This window comes from Scyliorhinus torazame, chromosome 8, assembly GCF_047496885.1.
Source record: "Scyliorhinus torazame isolate Kashiwa2021f chromosome 8, sScyTor2.1, whole genome shotgun sequence".
Taxonomy (NCBI): Eukaryota; Metazoa; Chordata; class Chondrichthyes; order Carcharhiniformes; family Scyliorhinidae; genus Scyliorhinus; species Scyliorhinus torazame.
Window position 1 is genome coordinate 155,614,622 of NC_092714.1, and position 15,357 is coordinate 155,629,978.

General features: G+C 61.6%; 1 protein-coding gene across 1 annotated transcript in view; it reads left to right on the forward strand.

Moving 5' to 3' along the window:
• The first annotated feature begins 573 nt into the window (after window positions 1–573).
• Window positions 574–15,357, forward strand: part of LOC140428889 (C4b-binding protein alpha chain-like) — a 54,155-nt gene continuing 39,371 nt past the window's right edge. Inside the window, exon 1 of the mRNA XM_072515535.1 lies at window positions 574–823. Coding sequence (XP_072371636.1) covers window positions 736–823 — 88 coding nt within the window. The 5' untranslated portion in view covers window positions 574–735. The remainder of the gene's footprint in view (window positions 824–15,357) is intronic.

The window sequence follows — 15,357 nt, forward strand, 5'->3', positions numbered from 1 at the left end:
GGATGAGAAAAATATCAGCCATGATTGAATGGCAGTGCAGACTCGATGGGCCAAGTGGCCTAATTCTGCTCCTCTGTCTTATGGTCTGAAAAGACAGCGGTTAGGTGTTGAGAATTGTTCTTGCACAGTGAGTTGATTAGGACTTGGAAATCATTGCCCGAAAGGGGGGTGAAAGCCGATTCAACAATTTTCTGAGGGGAATTGGGAAAGTATTCCAGGGGAAATATTTTTCAGCCCTTTGGGAACATGCAGGAGAATGGAACCCATTGGATAGCTCTCTCAGTGGGCTGGCAGAAGCACTGTGGACTGAAAGGCCTCCCATGTTGTGAGATATGGGATGTCACTGCCTGTGGAGAAATGCAGCAGGTCAGGCCATGTCTGTATAACAGTTAAGGGAAGGTTTCAGGTGTGAATCCTTAATGAGGACTGGTTTTGATGAAACTGTGAGAGAATCAGTTTGCTTGAGGCAGTGTTCTGTTCCAGCTGGGATTTTACGGATAAGACAAAGTGCTTGTACCTGAGGGGAGGTGGTGACCTCCCCCGCCAAACCCTGCAAGATGGGGAGACGGATGGGAGGGGACAGGGGCCGTTATTTCCTGCCACGGGTTCAGTGCTGAGGATTGCTGTGATTCTAACTCACAACTGCTCCTAAGTCTCACACCATGCCTGAACTGCCTCATTGCGAAGTTGACGTCTCCACACCTCACACCACAGGCACAGCTTCATCTCCTCCAGATGGCTTTATTGCGCTTCGAGCTTCCAGCTTCCCTGAGGGGGTCCATCCGAATGTTGCTGATTGGGATCTTCATTCTCTCGGACTGCGGTAAGTGTGGTTTCGCTGAGGCTTTTTGCAACATTTAGAATATTTTAAAGTTTAGGTACAATTCTCCAGCCCACAATGGAGCCTCTGTCCTCTGCCCAGTGACACCTTTCATGCTGAAGTTATGATAATTCTGATATTAAGATAAGACAACGAATAAAAATAAACGGTTTACCGTGGTAATTGAAAATATCCCCACGCTTTGATAAATGTAAAGAGGTACCAGGTGGGAATTTAAGGGGCGGAATTCTCTGATAATGGGGCTGTGTCCCCACGCCCATGAGAAAACGGGCGTGAATCACTCTGGACTTTTTTCTAGTCGGTCCAGAGTGATTCTCCTTTTTGAAGGGGGCTACAGGGCCCTGGAGTGCTCCTCGCAGCTCCGGCTGTTGATATGGGACCCTACACCTCCGGCCACGGGTCCGCGCATGTGTGCGGCGGCCGCCTCGTGCAACATGGTGGACCCACACAGCAGGCCGGCCCCCACAATAAAGACCCTCCCCCAGATCGCGCAGACCCGCTGATCGGTGGTCCTCGATCGCGAGCCTGGGCGTCCTGGAGGCCCCCCCCTCCCGGTGACAGATCCCCCCACCATGAGTGAACCACGTCGGCGGTAAATCGGCCAGTTGTCAGTGGAGAATCGCCACGGGGGCCTCTTTCAAGGGCCCCGACTGGGGCCCCGTCGACCCCCCGCGCGCGACTGGCGGCTATTCTCCAGTCCGCGGAGAATTGCGGGAAGGCGTCGGACCCGATTTTGGCTCGGAGAATCCTGCCCATGATGTTACAGGACTGAGGATCTGGGGCGAAATTCTCCGGTATCGGCGCGATGTCCGCCGACCGGCGCCCAAAACGGCGCCAATCAGTCGGGCATCGCGCCGCCCCAAAGGTACGGAATCCTCCGCATCTTGACCGGCCGAGCCCTAACCTTGAGGGGCTAGGCCCGCACCGGACTAATTTCCGCCCCGCCAGCTGGCGGAAAAGGCCTTTGGTGCCTCGCCAACTGGCGCGGAAATGACATCTCCGGGCGGCGCAAGCGCGGGAGTGTTAGCGGCCGCTCACAGCATCCCCGCGCATGCGCTGTGGAGGGAGTCTCTTCCGCCTCCGCCATGGTGGAGACCGTGGCGAAGGCGGAAGGAAAAGAGTGCCCCCACGGCACAGGCCCGCCCGCGGATCGGTGGGCCCCGATCGCGGGCCAGGCCACCGTGGGAGCACCCCCCGGGGCCAAATCGCCCCGCCCCCCCCCCCCTCAGGACCCCGGAGCCCGCCCGCGCCGCCTTGTGCCACCGGTAAGGTAGGTGGTTTAATCTACGCCGGCGGGACAGGCATTCTAGCAGCGGGACTTCGGCCCATCCGGGCCGGAGAATCGCGGGGGCGGGGCCCGCCAACCGGCGCGATTCCCGCCCCCACCGAATATCCGGTGCCGGAGAATTCGGCAACCGGCGGGGCGGGATTCACGCCAGCCCTATGCGATTCTCCGACCCGGCGGGGGGTCGGAGAATCTCGCCCCTGATTCAGTATCCTGCCTATTTATCAGCCCTAATGCACAAAATTGTCCATTTACAGAATAGAATCCCTACAGTGCAGAATAAGGTCATTCTGAAAGAGCACCCCACCCAGGCCCACACCCCCACCCTATCCCCGTAACCCAGTAACCACACCTAACCTTTTGGACACTAAGGGGCAATTGAGAACCTAGCCTGCATATCTTTCGACTGTGGGAGGCAACCAGAGCACCCAGAGGAAACCCACGCAGACACGGGGAGAACTCCACACAAACAGTGACCCAAGGCTGTAATTGAACCTGGATCCCAGGCTCTGTAAGGCAGCAGTGCTAACCACTGTGCCGCTGCCTGATGTGTCCATGGGCACCTGTGTATCTGAGGGAGGAAGAAAATCATAATTATCATCTTTTGTCACATAAATTAACTTACCCAATCTGGGTTCACCATTTCTAGACATCACTTAATTTGGGGGGAACACAGCAACAAAAGATGCTTCAAGTGTTTCAAGCGATTTTCTGCCGACAACTGGCCGAGTTACCGCCGACATGGTTCACTCAAGGAGGAGAGACAGGGGAGGTGGAGTGAAGGGAGGAGGGACAGGGGAGGTGGAGTGAAGGGAGGAGGGACAGGGAAGGTGCAGTGAAGGGAGGAGGGACAGGGAAGGTGCAGTGAAGGGAGGAGGGACAGGGCAGGTGCAGTGAAGGGAGGAGGGACAGGGCAGGTGGAGTGAAGGGAGGAGGGGCAGGTGGAGTGAAGGGAGGAGGGACAGGGGAGGTGTAGTGAAGGGAGGAGGGGCAAGGCAGGTTGAGTGAAGGGAGGAGGGGCAAGGCAGGTTGAGTGAAGGGAGGAGGGACAGGGCAGGTGCAGTGAAGGGAGGAGGGACAGGGCAGGTACAGTGAAGGGAGGAGGGACAGGGCAGGTACAGTGAAGGGAGGAGGGACAGGGAAGGTGCAGTGAAGGGAGGAGGGACAGGGCAGGTGCAGTGAAGGGAGGAGGGACAGGGAAGGTGCAGTGAAGGGAGGAGGGACAGGGCAGGTGCAGTGAAGGGAGGAGGGACAGGGCAGGTGCAGTGAAGGGAGGAGGGACAGGGCAGGTGAAGTGAAGGGAGGAGGGACAGGGCAAGTGGAGTGAAGGGAGGAGGGACAGGGGAGGTGTAGTGAAGGGATGAGGGGCAAGGCAGGTGGAGTGAAGGGAGGAGGGGCAAGGCAGGTTGAGTGAAGGGAGGAGGGACAGAGCAGGTGCAGTGAAGGGAGGAGGGACAGGGCAGGTACAGTGAAGGGAGGAGGGACAGGAGGTGCAGTGAAGGGAGGAGGGACAGGGCAGGTACAGTGAAGGGAGGAGGGACAGGGCAGGTGCAGTGAAGGGAGGAGGGACAGGGCAGGTGCAGTGAAGGGAGGAGGGACAGGGCAGGTGCAGTGAAGGGAGGAGGGACAGGGCAGGTGCAGTGAAGGGAGGAGGGACAGGGCAGGTGCAGAGAAGGGAGGAGGGACAGGGCAGGTGCAGTGAAGGGAGGAGGGACAGGGCAGGTGGAGTGAAGGGAGGAGGGACAGGGGAGGTGTAGTGAAGGGAGGAGGGGCAAGGCAGGTTGAGTGAAGGGAGGAGGGACAGGGCAGGTGCAGTGAAGGGAGGAGGGACAGGGCAGGTGCAGTGAAGGGAGGAGGGACAGGGAAGGTGCAGTGAAGGGAGGAGGGACAGGGCAGGTGCAGTGAAGGGAGGAGGGACAGGGCAGGTGCAGTGAAGGGAGGAGGGACAGGGCAGGTGCAGTGAAGGGAGGAGGGACAGGGCAGGTGCAGTGAAGGGAGGAGGGACAGGGCAGGTGCAGTGAAGGGAGGAGGGACAGGGCAGGTGGAGTGAAGGGAGGAGGGACAGGGGAGGTGTAGTGAAGGGAGGAGGGGCAAGGCAGGTGGAGTGAAGGGAGGAGGGACAGGGAAAGTGGAGTGAAGGGAGGAGGGACAAGGCAGGTGGAGTGAAGGGAGGAGGGACAGGGCAGGTGAAGTGAAGGGAGGAGGGACAAGGCAGGTGGAGTGAAGGGAGGAGGGACAGGACAGCTGAAGTGAAGGGAGGAGGGACAGGGCAGGTGGAGTGAAGGGAGGAGGGACAGGGCAGGTGCAGTGAAGGGAGGAGGGACAAGGCAGGTGGAGTGAAGGGAGGAGGGACAAGGCAGGTGGAGTGAAGGGAGGAGGGACAGGGCAGGTGCAGTGAAGGGAGGAGGGACAGGGGAGCTGGAGTGAAGGGAGGAGGGACAGGGCAGGTACAGTGAAGGGAGGAGGGACAGGGCAGGTGCAGTGAAGGGAGGAGGGACAGGGGAGGTGGAGTGAAGGGAGGAGGGACAGGGCAGGTGCAGTGAAGGGAGGAGGGACAAGGCAGGTGGAGTGAAGGGAGGAGGGACAAGGCAGGTGGAGTGAAGGGAGGAGGGACAGGGCAGGTGCAGTGAAGGGAGGAGGGACAGGGGAGCTGGAGTGAAGGGAGGAGGGACAGGGCAGGTACAGTGAAGGGAGGAGGGACAGGGAAGGTGCAGTGAAGGGAGGAGGGACAGGGGAGGTGGAGTGAAGGGAGGAGGGACAGGGCAGGTGGAGTGAAGAGAGAAGGGACAGGAAAGGTGGTGTGAAGGGAAGTGGGAAAGGGATGTTGGAGTGAAGGGAAGTGGGCCTGGGAAGGTGGAATTATGGGAGGAGGGACAGGGAAGGTGCAGTGAAGGGAGGAGGGACAGGGCAGGTGCAGTGAAGGGAGGAGGGACAGGGCAGGTGGAGTGAAGGGGGGAGGGACAGGAAAGGTGGTGTGAAGGGAAGTGGGAAACGGATGTTGGAGTGAAGGGAACTGGGCCTGGGAAGGTGGAATTAAGGGAGGAGGGACAGGGAAAGTGGAGTGAAGGGAGGAGGGACAAGGCAGGTGGAGTGAAGGGAGGAGGGACAGGGCAGGTGAAGTGAAGGGAGGAGGGACAAGGCAGGTGGAGTGAAGGGAGGAGGGACAGGACAGGTGAAGTGAAGGGAGGAGGGACAGGGCAGGTGGAGTGAAGGGAGGAGGGACAGGGCAGGTGCAGTGAAGGGAGGAGGGACAAGGCAGGTGGAGTGAAGGGAGGAGGGACAGGGAAGGTGAAGTGAAGGGAGGAGGGACAAGGCAGGTGGAGTGAAGGGAGGAGGGACAGGGCAGGTGGAGTGAAGGGAGGAGGGACAGGACAGGTGAAGTGAAGGGAGGAGGGACAGGGCAGGTGGAGTGAAGGGAGGAGGGACAGGACAGGTGAAGTGAAGGGAGGAGGGACAAGGCAGGTGGAGTGAAGGGAGGAGGGACAGGGAAGGTGCAGTGAAGGGAGGAGGGACAGGGCAGGTGCAGTGAAGGGAGGAGGGACAGGGGAGGTGGAGTGAAGGGAGGAGGGACAGGGTAGGTGCAGTGAAGGGAGGAGGGACAGGGAAGGTGCAGTGAAGGGAGGAGGGACAGGGCAGGTGCAGTGAAGAGAGGAGGGACAGGGCAGGTGCAGTGAAGGGAGGAGGGACAGGGCAGGTGCAGTGAAGGGAGGAGGTACAGGGGAGGTGGAGTGAAGGGAGGAGGGACAGGGGAGGTGGAGTGAAGGGAGGAGGGACAGGGGAGGTGCAGTGAAGGGAGGAGGGACAGGGCAGGTGCAGTGAAGGGAGGAGGGACAGGGCAGGTGCAGTGAAGAGAGGAGGGACAGGGCAGGTGCAGTGAAGGGAGGAGGGACAGGGCAGGTGCAGTGAAGGGAGGAGGTACAGGGGAGGTGGAGTGAAGGGAGGAGGAACAGGGGAGGTGGAGTGAAGGGAGGAGGGACAGGGGAGGTGCAGTGAAGGGAGGAGGGACAGGGGAGGTGGAGTGAAGGAGGAGGGACAGGGGAGGTGGAGTGAAGGGAGAAGGGACAGGGCAGGTGCAGTGAAGGGAGGAGGGACAGGGGAGGTGCAGTGAAGGGAGGAGGGACAGGGCAGGTGGAGTGAAGGGAGGAGGGACAGGACAGGTGAAGTGAAGGGAGGAGGGACAGGGCAGGTGGAGTGAAGGGAGGAGGGACAGGACAGGTGAAGTGAAGGGAGGAGGGACAAGGCAGGTGGAGTGAAGGGAGGAGGGACAGGGAAGGTGCAGTGAAGGGAGGAGGGACAGGGCAGGTGCAGTGAAGGGAGGAGGGACAGGGGAGGTGGAGTGAAGGGAGGAGGGACAGGGTAGGTGCAGTGAAGGGAGGAGGGACAGGGAAGGTGCAGTGAATGGAGGAGGGACAGGGAAGGTGCAGTGAAGGGAGGAGGGACAGGGAAGGTGCAGTGAAGGGAGGAGGGACAGGGCAGGTGCAGTGAAGGGAGGAGGGACAGGGCAGGTGCAGTGAAGAGAGGAGGGACAGGGCAGGTGCAGTGAATGGAGGAGGGACAGGGAAGGTGCAGTGAAGGGAGGAGGGACAGGGAAGGTGCAGTGAAGGGAGGAGGGACAGGGCAGGTGCAGTGAAGGGAGGAGGGACAGGGCAGGTGCAGTGAAGAGAGGAGGGACAGGGCAGGTGCAGTGAAGGGAGGAGGGACAGGGCAGGTGCAGTGAAGGGAGGAGGTACAGGGGAGGTGGAGTGAAGGAGGAGGGACAGGGGAGGTGCAGTGAAGGGAGGAGGGACAGGGCAGGTGCAGTGAAGGGAGGAGGGACAGGGGAGGTGGAGTGAAGGGAGGAGGGACAGGGGAGGTGCAGTGAAGGGAGGAGGGACAAGGCAGGTGGAGTGAAGGGAGGAGGGACAGGGGAGGTGCAGTGAAGGGAGGAGGGACAGGGGAGGTGGAGTGAAGGAGGAGGGACAGGGGAGGTGCAGTGAAGGGAGGAGGGACAGGGCAGGTGGAGTGAAGGGAGGAGGGACAGGGGAGGTGCAGTGAAGGGAGGAGGGACAGGGGAGGTGGAGTGAAGGAGGAGGGACAGGGGAGGTGCAGTGAAGGGAGGAGGGACAGGGGAGGTGCAGTGAAGGGAGGAGGGACAGGGGAGGTGGAGTGAAGGGAGAAATGACAGGAAAGGTGGTGTGAAGGGAAGTGGGAAAGGGATGTTGGAGTGAAGGGAAGTGGGCCTGGGAAGGTGGAATTAAGGGAGGAGGGACAGGGAAGATGCAGTGAAGGGAGGAGGGGCAGGGGAGGTGGAGTGAAGGGAGGAGGGACAGGAAAGGTGGTGTGAAGGGAAGTGGGAAACGGATGTTGGAGTGAAGGGAAGTGGGCCTGGGAAGGTGGAATTAAGGGAGGAGGGACAGGGATGGTGGAGTGAAGGGAGGAGGGACAAGGCAGGTGGAGTGAAGGGAGGAGGGGCAGGGCAGGTGCAGTGAAGGGAGGAGGGACAGGGCAGGTGCAGTGAAGGGAGGAGGGACAGGGCAGGTGCAGTGAAGGGAGGAGGGACAGGGCAGGTGGAGTGAAGGGAGGAGGGACAGGGGAGGTGGAGTGAAGGGAGGAGGGGCAGGGCAGGTGCAGTGAAGGGAGGAGGGACAGGGCAGGTGCAGTGAAGGGAGGAGGGACAGGGCAGGTGCAGTGAAGGGAGGAGGGACAGGGCAGGTGGAGTGAAGGGAGGAGGGACAGGGGAGGTGTAGTGAAGGGAGGAGGGACAGGGGAGGTGTAGTGAAGGGAGGAGGGACAGGGAAGGTGCAGTGAAGGGGGGAGGGGCAAGGCAGGTGGAGTGAAGGGAGGAGGGACAGGGGAGGTGTAGTGAAGGGAGGAGGGGCAGGGCAGGTTTAGTGAAGGGAGGAGGGACAGGGCAGGTGCAGTGAAGGGAGGAGGGACAGGGCAGGTGCAGTGAAGGGAGGAGGGACAGGGAAGGTGCAGTGAAGGGAGGAGGGACAGGGCAGGTGCAGTGAAGGGAGGAGGGACAGGGCAGGTGCAGTGAAGGGAGGAGGGACAGGGCAGGTGCAGTGAAGGGAGGAGGGACAGGGCAGGTGGAGTGAAGGGAGGAGGGACAGGGGAGGTGTAGTGAAGGGAGGAGGGGCAAGGCAGGTGGAGTGAAGGGAGGAGGGACAGGGGAAGTGTAGTGAAGGGAGGAGGGGCAAGGCAGGTTGAGTGAAGGGAGGAGGGACAGGGCAGGTGTAGTGAAGGGAGGAGGGACAGGGGAGGTGTAGTGAAGGGAGGAGGGGCAAGGCAGGTGCAGTGAAGGGAGGAGGGACAGGGCAGGTGCAGTGAAGGGAGGAGGGACAGGGCAGGTGGAGTGAAGGGAGGAGGGACAGGGGAGGTGTAGTGAAGGGAGGAGGGACAGGGCAGGTGCAGTGAAGGGAGGAGGGACAGGGCAGGTGCAGTGAAGGGAGGAGGGACAGGCAGGTGCAGTGAAGGGAGGAGGGACAGGGCAGGTGGAGTGAAGGGAGGAGGGACAGGGGAGGTGTAGTGAAGGGAGGAGGGGCAAGGCAGGTGGAGTGAAGGGAGGAGGGGCAAGGCAGGTTGAGTGAAGGGAGGAGGGACAGGGCAGGTGCAGTGAAGGGAGGAGGGACAGGGCAGGTGAAGTGAAGGGAGGAGAGACAGGGGAGGTGGAGTGAAGGGAGGAGGGGCAGGGCAGGTGCAGTGAAGGGAGGAGAGACAGGGGAGGTGGAGTGAAGGGAGGAGGGGCAAGGCAGGTGGAGTGAAGGGAGGGGGGACAGGGGAGGTGGAGTGAAGGGAGGAGGGACAGGGGAGGTGCAGTGAAGGGATGAGGGACAGGGGAGGTGGAGTGAAGGGAGGAGGGACAGGGCAGGTGCAGTGAAGGGAGGAGGGACAGGGGAGGTGGAGTGAAGGGAGGAGGGACAGGGCAGGTGCAGTGAAGGGAGGAGAGACAGGGGAGGTGGAGTGAAGGGAGGAGGGGCAAGGCAGGTGGAGTGAAGGGAGAAGGGACAGGAAAGGTGGTGTGAAGGGAAGTGGGAAAGGGCTGTTGGAGTGAAGGGAAGTGGGCCTGGGAAGGTGGAATTATGGGAGGAGGGACAGGGAAGATGCAGTGAAGGGAGGAGGGACAGGGCAGGTGCAGTGAAGGGAGGAGGGACAGGGCAGGTGCAGTGAAGGGAGGAGGGACAGGGGAGGTGGAGTGAAGGGGGGAGGGACAGGGCAGGTGGAGTGAAGGGAGGAGGGACAAGGCAGGTGGAGTGAAGGGAGGAGGGACAGGGCAGGTGAAGTGAAGGGAGGAGGGACAAGGCAGGTGGAGTGAAGGGAGGAGGGACAGGACAGGTGAAGTGAAGGGAGGAGGGACAGGGCAGGTGTAGTGAAGGGAGGAGGGACAGGGGAGGTGTAGTGAAGGGAGGAGGGGCAAGGCAGGTGCAGTGAAGGGAGGAGGGACAGGGCAGGTGCAGTGAAGGGAGGAGGGACAGGGCAGGTGGAGTGAAGGGAGGAGGGACAGGGGAGGTGTAGTGAAGGGAGGAGGGACAGGGCAGGTGCAGTGAAGGGAGGAGGGACAGGGCAGGTGCAGTGAAGGGAGGAGGGACAGGCAGGTGCAGTGAAGGGAGGAGGGACAGGGCAGGTGGAGTGAAGGGAGGAGGGACAGGGGAGGTGTAGTGAAGGGAGGAGGGGCAAGGCAGGTGGAGTGAAGGGAGGAGGGGCAAGGCAGGTTGAGTGAAGGGAGGAGGGACAGGGCAGGTGCAGTGAAGGGAGGAGGGACAGGGCAGGTGAAGTGAAGGGAGGAGAGACAGGGGAGGTGGAGTGAAGGGAGGAGGGGCAGGGCAGGTGCAGTGAAGGGAGGAGAGACAGGGGAGGTGGAGTGAAGGGAGGAGGGGCAAGGCAGGTGGAGTGAAGGGAGGGGGGACAGGGGAGGTGGAGTGAAGGGAGGAGGGACAGGGGAGGTGCAGTGAAGGGATGAGGGACAGGGGAGGTGGAGTGAAGGGAGGAGGGACAGGGCAGGTGCAGTGAAGGGAGGAGGGACAGGGGAGGTGGAGTGAAGGGAGGAGGGACAGGGCAGGTGCAGTGAAGGGAGGAGAGACAGGGGAGGTGGAGTGAAGGGAGGAGGGGCAAGGCAGGTGGAGTGAAGGGAGAAGGGACAGGAAAGGTGGTGTGAAGGGAAGTGGGAAAGGGCTGTTGGAGTGAAGGGAAGTGGGCCTGGGAAGGTGGAATTATGGGAGGAGGGACAGGGAAGATGCAGTGAAGGGAGGAGGGACAGGGCAGGTGCAGTGAAGGGAGGAGGGACAGGGCAGGTGCAGTGAAGGGAGGAGGGACAGGGGAGGTGGAGTGAAGGGGGGAGGGACAGGGCAGGTGGAGTGAAGGGAGGAGGGACAAGGCAGGTGGAGTGAAGGGAGGAGGGACAGGGCAGGTGAAGTGAAGGGAGGAGGGACAAGGCAGGTGGAGTGAAGGGAGGAGGGACAGGACAGGTGAAGTGAAGGGAGGAGGGACAGGGCAGGTGGAGTGAAGGGAGGAGGGACAGGGCAGGTGCAGTGAAGGGAGGAGGGACAAGGCAGGTGGAGTGAAGGGAGGAGGGACAGGGAAGGTGCAGTGAAGGGAGGAGGGACAGGGAAGGTGCAGTGAATGGAGGAGGGACAGGGAAGGTGCAGTGAAGGGAGGAGGGACAGGGAAGGTGCAGTGAAGGGAGGAGGGACAGGGCAGGTGCAGTGAAGAGAGGAGGGACAGGGCAGGTGCAGTGAAGGGAGGAGGGACAGGGCAGGTGCAGTGAAGGGAGGAGGGACAGCGGAGGTGGAGTGAAGGAGGAGGGACAGGGGAGGTGGAGTGAAGGGAGAAGGGACAGGGCAGGTGAAGTGAAGGGAGGAGGGACAGGGCAGGTGCAGTGAAGGGAGGAGGGACAGGGGAGGTGGAGTGAAGGGAGGAGGGACAGGGCAGGTGCAGTGAAGGGAGGATGGACAGGGGAGGTGGAGTGAAGGGAGGAGGGACAGGGCAAGTGCAGTGAAGGGAGGAGAGACAGGGGAGGTGGAGTGAAGGGAGGAGGGGCAAGGCAGGTGGAGTGAAGGGAGAAGGGACAGGAAAGGTGGTGTGAAGGGAAGTGGGAAAGGGATGTTGGAGTGAAGGGAAGTGGGCCTGGGAAGGTGGAATTATGGGAGGAGGGACAGGGAAGATGCAGTGAAGGGAGGAGGGACAGGGCAGGTGCAGTGAAGGGAGGAGGGACAGGGCAGGTGCAGTGAAGGGAGGAGGGACAGGGGAGGTGGAGTGAAGGGGGGAGGGACAGGGCAGGTGGAGTGAAGGGAGGAGGGACAAGGCAGGTGGAGTGAAGGGAGGAGGGACAGGGCAGGTGAAGTGAAGGGAGGAGGGACAAGGCAGGTGGAGTGAAGGGAGGAGGGACAGGACAGGTGAAGTGAAGGGAGGAGGGACAGGGCAGGTGGAGTGAAGGGAGGAGGGACAAGGCAGGTGGAGTGAAGGGAGGAGGGACAGGGAAGGTGCAGTGAAGGGAGGAGGGACAGGGCAGGTGCAGTGAAGGGAGGAGGGACAAGTCAGGTGGAGTGAAGGGAGGAGGGACAGGGAAGGTGCAGTGAAGGGAGGAGGGACAGGGAAGGTGCAGTGAATGGAGGAGGGACAGGGAAGGTGCAGTGAAGGGAGGAGGGACAGGGAAGGTGCAGTGAAGGGAGGAGGGACAGGGAAGGTGCAGTGAAGGGAGGAGGGACAGGGAAGGTGCAGTGAATGGAGGAGGGACAGGGAAGGTGCAGTGAAGGGAGGAGGGACAGGGAAGGTGCAGTGAAGGGAGGAGGGACAGGGAAGGTGCAGTGAAGGGAGGAGGGACAGGGAAGGTGCAGTGAAGGGAGGAGGGACAGGGCAGGTGCAGTGAAGAGAGGAGGGACAGGGCAGGTGCAGTGAAGGGAGGAGGGACAAGGCAGGTGGAGTGAAGGGAGGAGGGACAGGGAAGGTGCAGTGAAGGGAGGAGGGACAGGGAAGGTGCAGTGAAGGGAGGAGGGACAGGGCAGGTGCAGTGAAGGGAGGAGGGACAAGGCAGGTGGAGTGAAGGGAGGAGGGACAGGGAAGGTGCAGTGACGGGAGGAGGGACAGGGAAGGTGCAGTGAATGGAGGAGGGACAGGGAAGGTGCAGTGAAGGGAGGAGGGACAGGGAAGGTGCAGTGAAGGGAGGAGGGACAGGGCAGGTGCAGTGAAGAGAGGAGGGACAGGGCATGTGCAGTGAAGGGAGGAGGGACAGGGCAGGTGCAGTGAAGGGAGGAGGGACAGGGGAGGTGGAGTGAAGGAGGAGGGACAGGGGAGGTGGAGTGAAGGGAGAAGGGACAGGGCAGGTGCAGTGAAGGGAGGAGGGACAGGGGAGGTGGAGTGAAGGGAGGAGGGACAGGGGAGGTGGAGTGAAGGGAGGAGGGACAGGGGAGGTGCAGTGAAGGGAGGAGGGACAGGGCAGGTGGAGTGAAGGAGGAGGGACAGGGGAGGTGGAGTGAAGGGAGGAGGGACAGGCAGGTGCAGTGAAGAGAGGAGGGACAGGGGAGGTGCAGTGAAGGGAGGAGGGACAGGGCAGGTGGAGTGAAGGGAGAAATGACAGGAAAGGTGGTGTGAAGGGAAGTGGGAAAGGGATGTTGGAGTGAAGGGAAGTGGGCCTGGGAAGGTGGAATTAAGGGAGGAGGGACAGGGAAGATGCAGTGAAGGGAGGAGGGACAGGGCAGGTGGAGTGAAGGGAGGAGGGACAGGGGAGGTGGAGTGAAGGGAGGAGGGACAGGGCAGGTGGAGTGAAGGGAGGATGGACAGGGGAGGTGGAGTGAAGGGAGGAGGGGCAGGGCAGGTGGAGTGAAGGGAGGAGGGACAGGGGAGGTGGTGTGAAGGGAGGAGGGACAGGGCAGGTGGAGTGAAGGGAGGATGGACAGGGGAGGTGAAGTGAAGGGAGGAGGGGCAGGGCAGGTGGAGTGAAGGGAGGAGGGACAGGGGAGGTGGAGTGAAGGGAGGAGGGACAGGGCAGGTGGAGTGAAGGGAGGATGGACAGGGGAGGTGGAGTGAAGGGAGGAGGGACAGGGCAGGTGGAGTGAAGGGAGGATGGACAGGGAAAGTGCGGTGAAGGGAGGAGGGACAGGGGAGGTGGAGTGAAGGAGGAGGGACAGGGGAGGTGGAGTGAAGGGAGAAGGGACAGGAAAGGTGGTGTGAAGGGAAGTGGGAAAGGGATGTTGGAGTGAAGGGAAGTGGGCCTGGGAAGGTGGAATTAAGGGAGGAGGGACAGGGAAGATGCAGTGAAGGGAGGAGGGACAGGGGAGGTGGAGTGAAGGGAGGAGGGACAGGAAAGGTGGTGTGAAGGGAAGTGGGAAACGGATGTTGGAGTGAAGGGAAGTGGGCCTGGGAAGGTGGGATTAAGGGAGGAGGGACAGGGAAGATGCAGTGAAGGGAGGAGGGACAGGGGAGGTGGAGTGAAGGAGGAGGGACAGGGGAGGTGGAGTGAAGGGAGAAGGGACAGGAAAGGTGGTGTGAAGGGAAGTGGGAAAGGGATGTTGGAGTGAAGGGAAGTGGGCCTGGGAAGGTGGAATTAAGGGAGGAGGGACAGGGATGGTGGAGTGAAGGGAGGAGGGACAAGGCAGGTGGAGTGAAGGGAGGAGGGGCAGGGCAGGTGGAGTGAAGGGAGGAGGGACAGGGGAGGTGGAGTGAAGGGAGAAGGGACAGGGCAGGTGAAGTGAAGGGAGGAGGGACAGGGCAGGTGCAGTGAAGGGAGGAGGGACAGGGGAGGTGGAGTGAAGGGAGGAGGGACAGGGCAGGTGCAGTGAAGGGAGGATGGACAGGGGAGGTGGAGTGAAGGGAGGAGGGACAGGGCAAGTGCAGTGAAGGGAGGAGAGACAGGGGAGGTGGAGTGAAGGGAGGAGGGGCAAGGCAGGTGGAGTGAAGGGAGAAGGGACAGGAAAGGTGGTGTGAAGGGAAGTGGGAAAGGGATGTTGGAGTGAAGGGAAGTGGGCCTGGGAAGGTGGAATTATGGGAGGAGGGACAGGGAAGATGCAGTGAAGGGAGGAGGGACAGGGCAGGTGCAGTGAAGGGAGGAGGGACAGGGCAGGTGCAGTGAAGGGAGGAGGGACAGGGGAGGTGGAGTGAAGGGGGGAGGGACAGGGCAGGTGGAGTGAAGGGAGGAGGGACAAGGCAGGTGGAGTGAAGGGAGGAGGGACAGGGCAGGTGAAGTGAAGGGAGGAGGGACAAGGCAGGTGGAGTGAAGGGAGGAGGGACAGGACAGGTGAAGTGAAGGGAGGAGGGACAGGGCAGGTGGAGTGAAGGGAGGAGGGACAAGGCAGGTGGAGTGAAGGGAGGAGGGACAGGGAAGGTGCAGTGAAGGGAGGAGGGACAGGGCAGGTGCAGTGAAGGGAGGAGGGACAAGTCAGGTGGAGTGAAGGGAGGAGGGACAGGGAAGGTGCAGTGAAGGGAGGAGGGACAGGGAAGGTGCAGTGAATGGAGGAGGGACAGGGAAGGTGCAGTGAAGGGAGGAGGGACAGGGAAGGTGCAGTGAAGGGAGGAGGGACAGGGAAGGTGCAGTGAAGGGAGGAGGGACAGGGAAGGTGCAGTGAATGGAGGAGGGACAGGGAAGGTGCAGTGAAGGGAGGAGGGACAGGGAAGGTGCAGTGAAGGGAGGAGGGACAGGGAAGGTGCAGTGAAGGGAGGAGGGACAGGGAAGGTGCAGTGAAGGGAGGAGGGACAGGGCAGGTGCAGTGAAGAGAGGAGGGACAGGGCAGGTGCAGTGAAGGGAGGAGGGACAAGGCAGGTGGAGTGAAGGGAGGAGGGACAGGGAAGGTGCAGTGAAGGGAGGAGGGACAGGGAAGGTGCAGTGAAGGGAGGAGGGACAGGGCAGGTGCAGTGAAGGGAGGAGGGACAAGGCAGGTGGAGTGAAGGGAGGAGGGACAGGGAAGGTGCAGTGACGGGAGGAGGGACAGGGAAGGTGCAGTGAATGGAGGAGGGACAGGGAAGGTGCAGTGAAGGGAGGAGGGACAGGGAAGGTGCAGTGAAGGGAGGAGGGACAGGGCAGGTGCAGTGAAGAGAGGAGGGACAGGGCATGTGCAGTGAAGGGAGGAGGGACAGGGCAGGTGCAGTGAAGGGAGGAGGGACAGGGGAGGTGGAGTGAAGGAGGAGGGACAGGGGAGGTGGAGTGAAGGGAGAAGGGACAGGGCAGGTGCAGTGAAGGGAGGAGGGACAGGGGAGGTGGAGTGAAGGGAGGAGGGACAGGGGAGGTGGAGTGAAGGGAGGAGGGACAGGGGAGGTGCAGTGA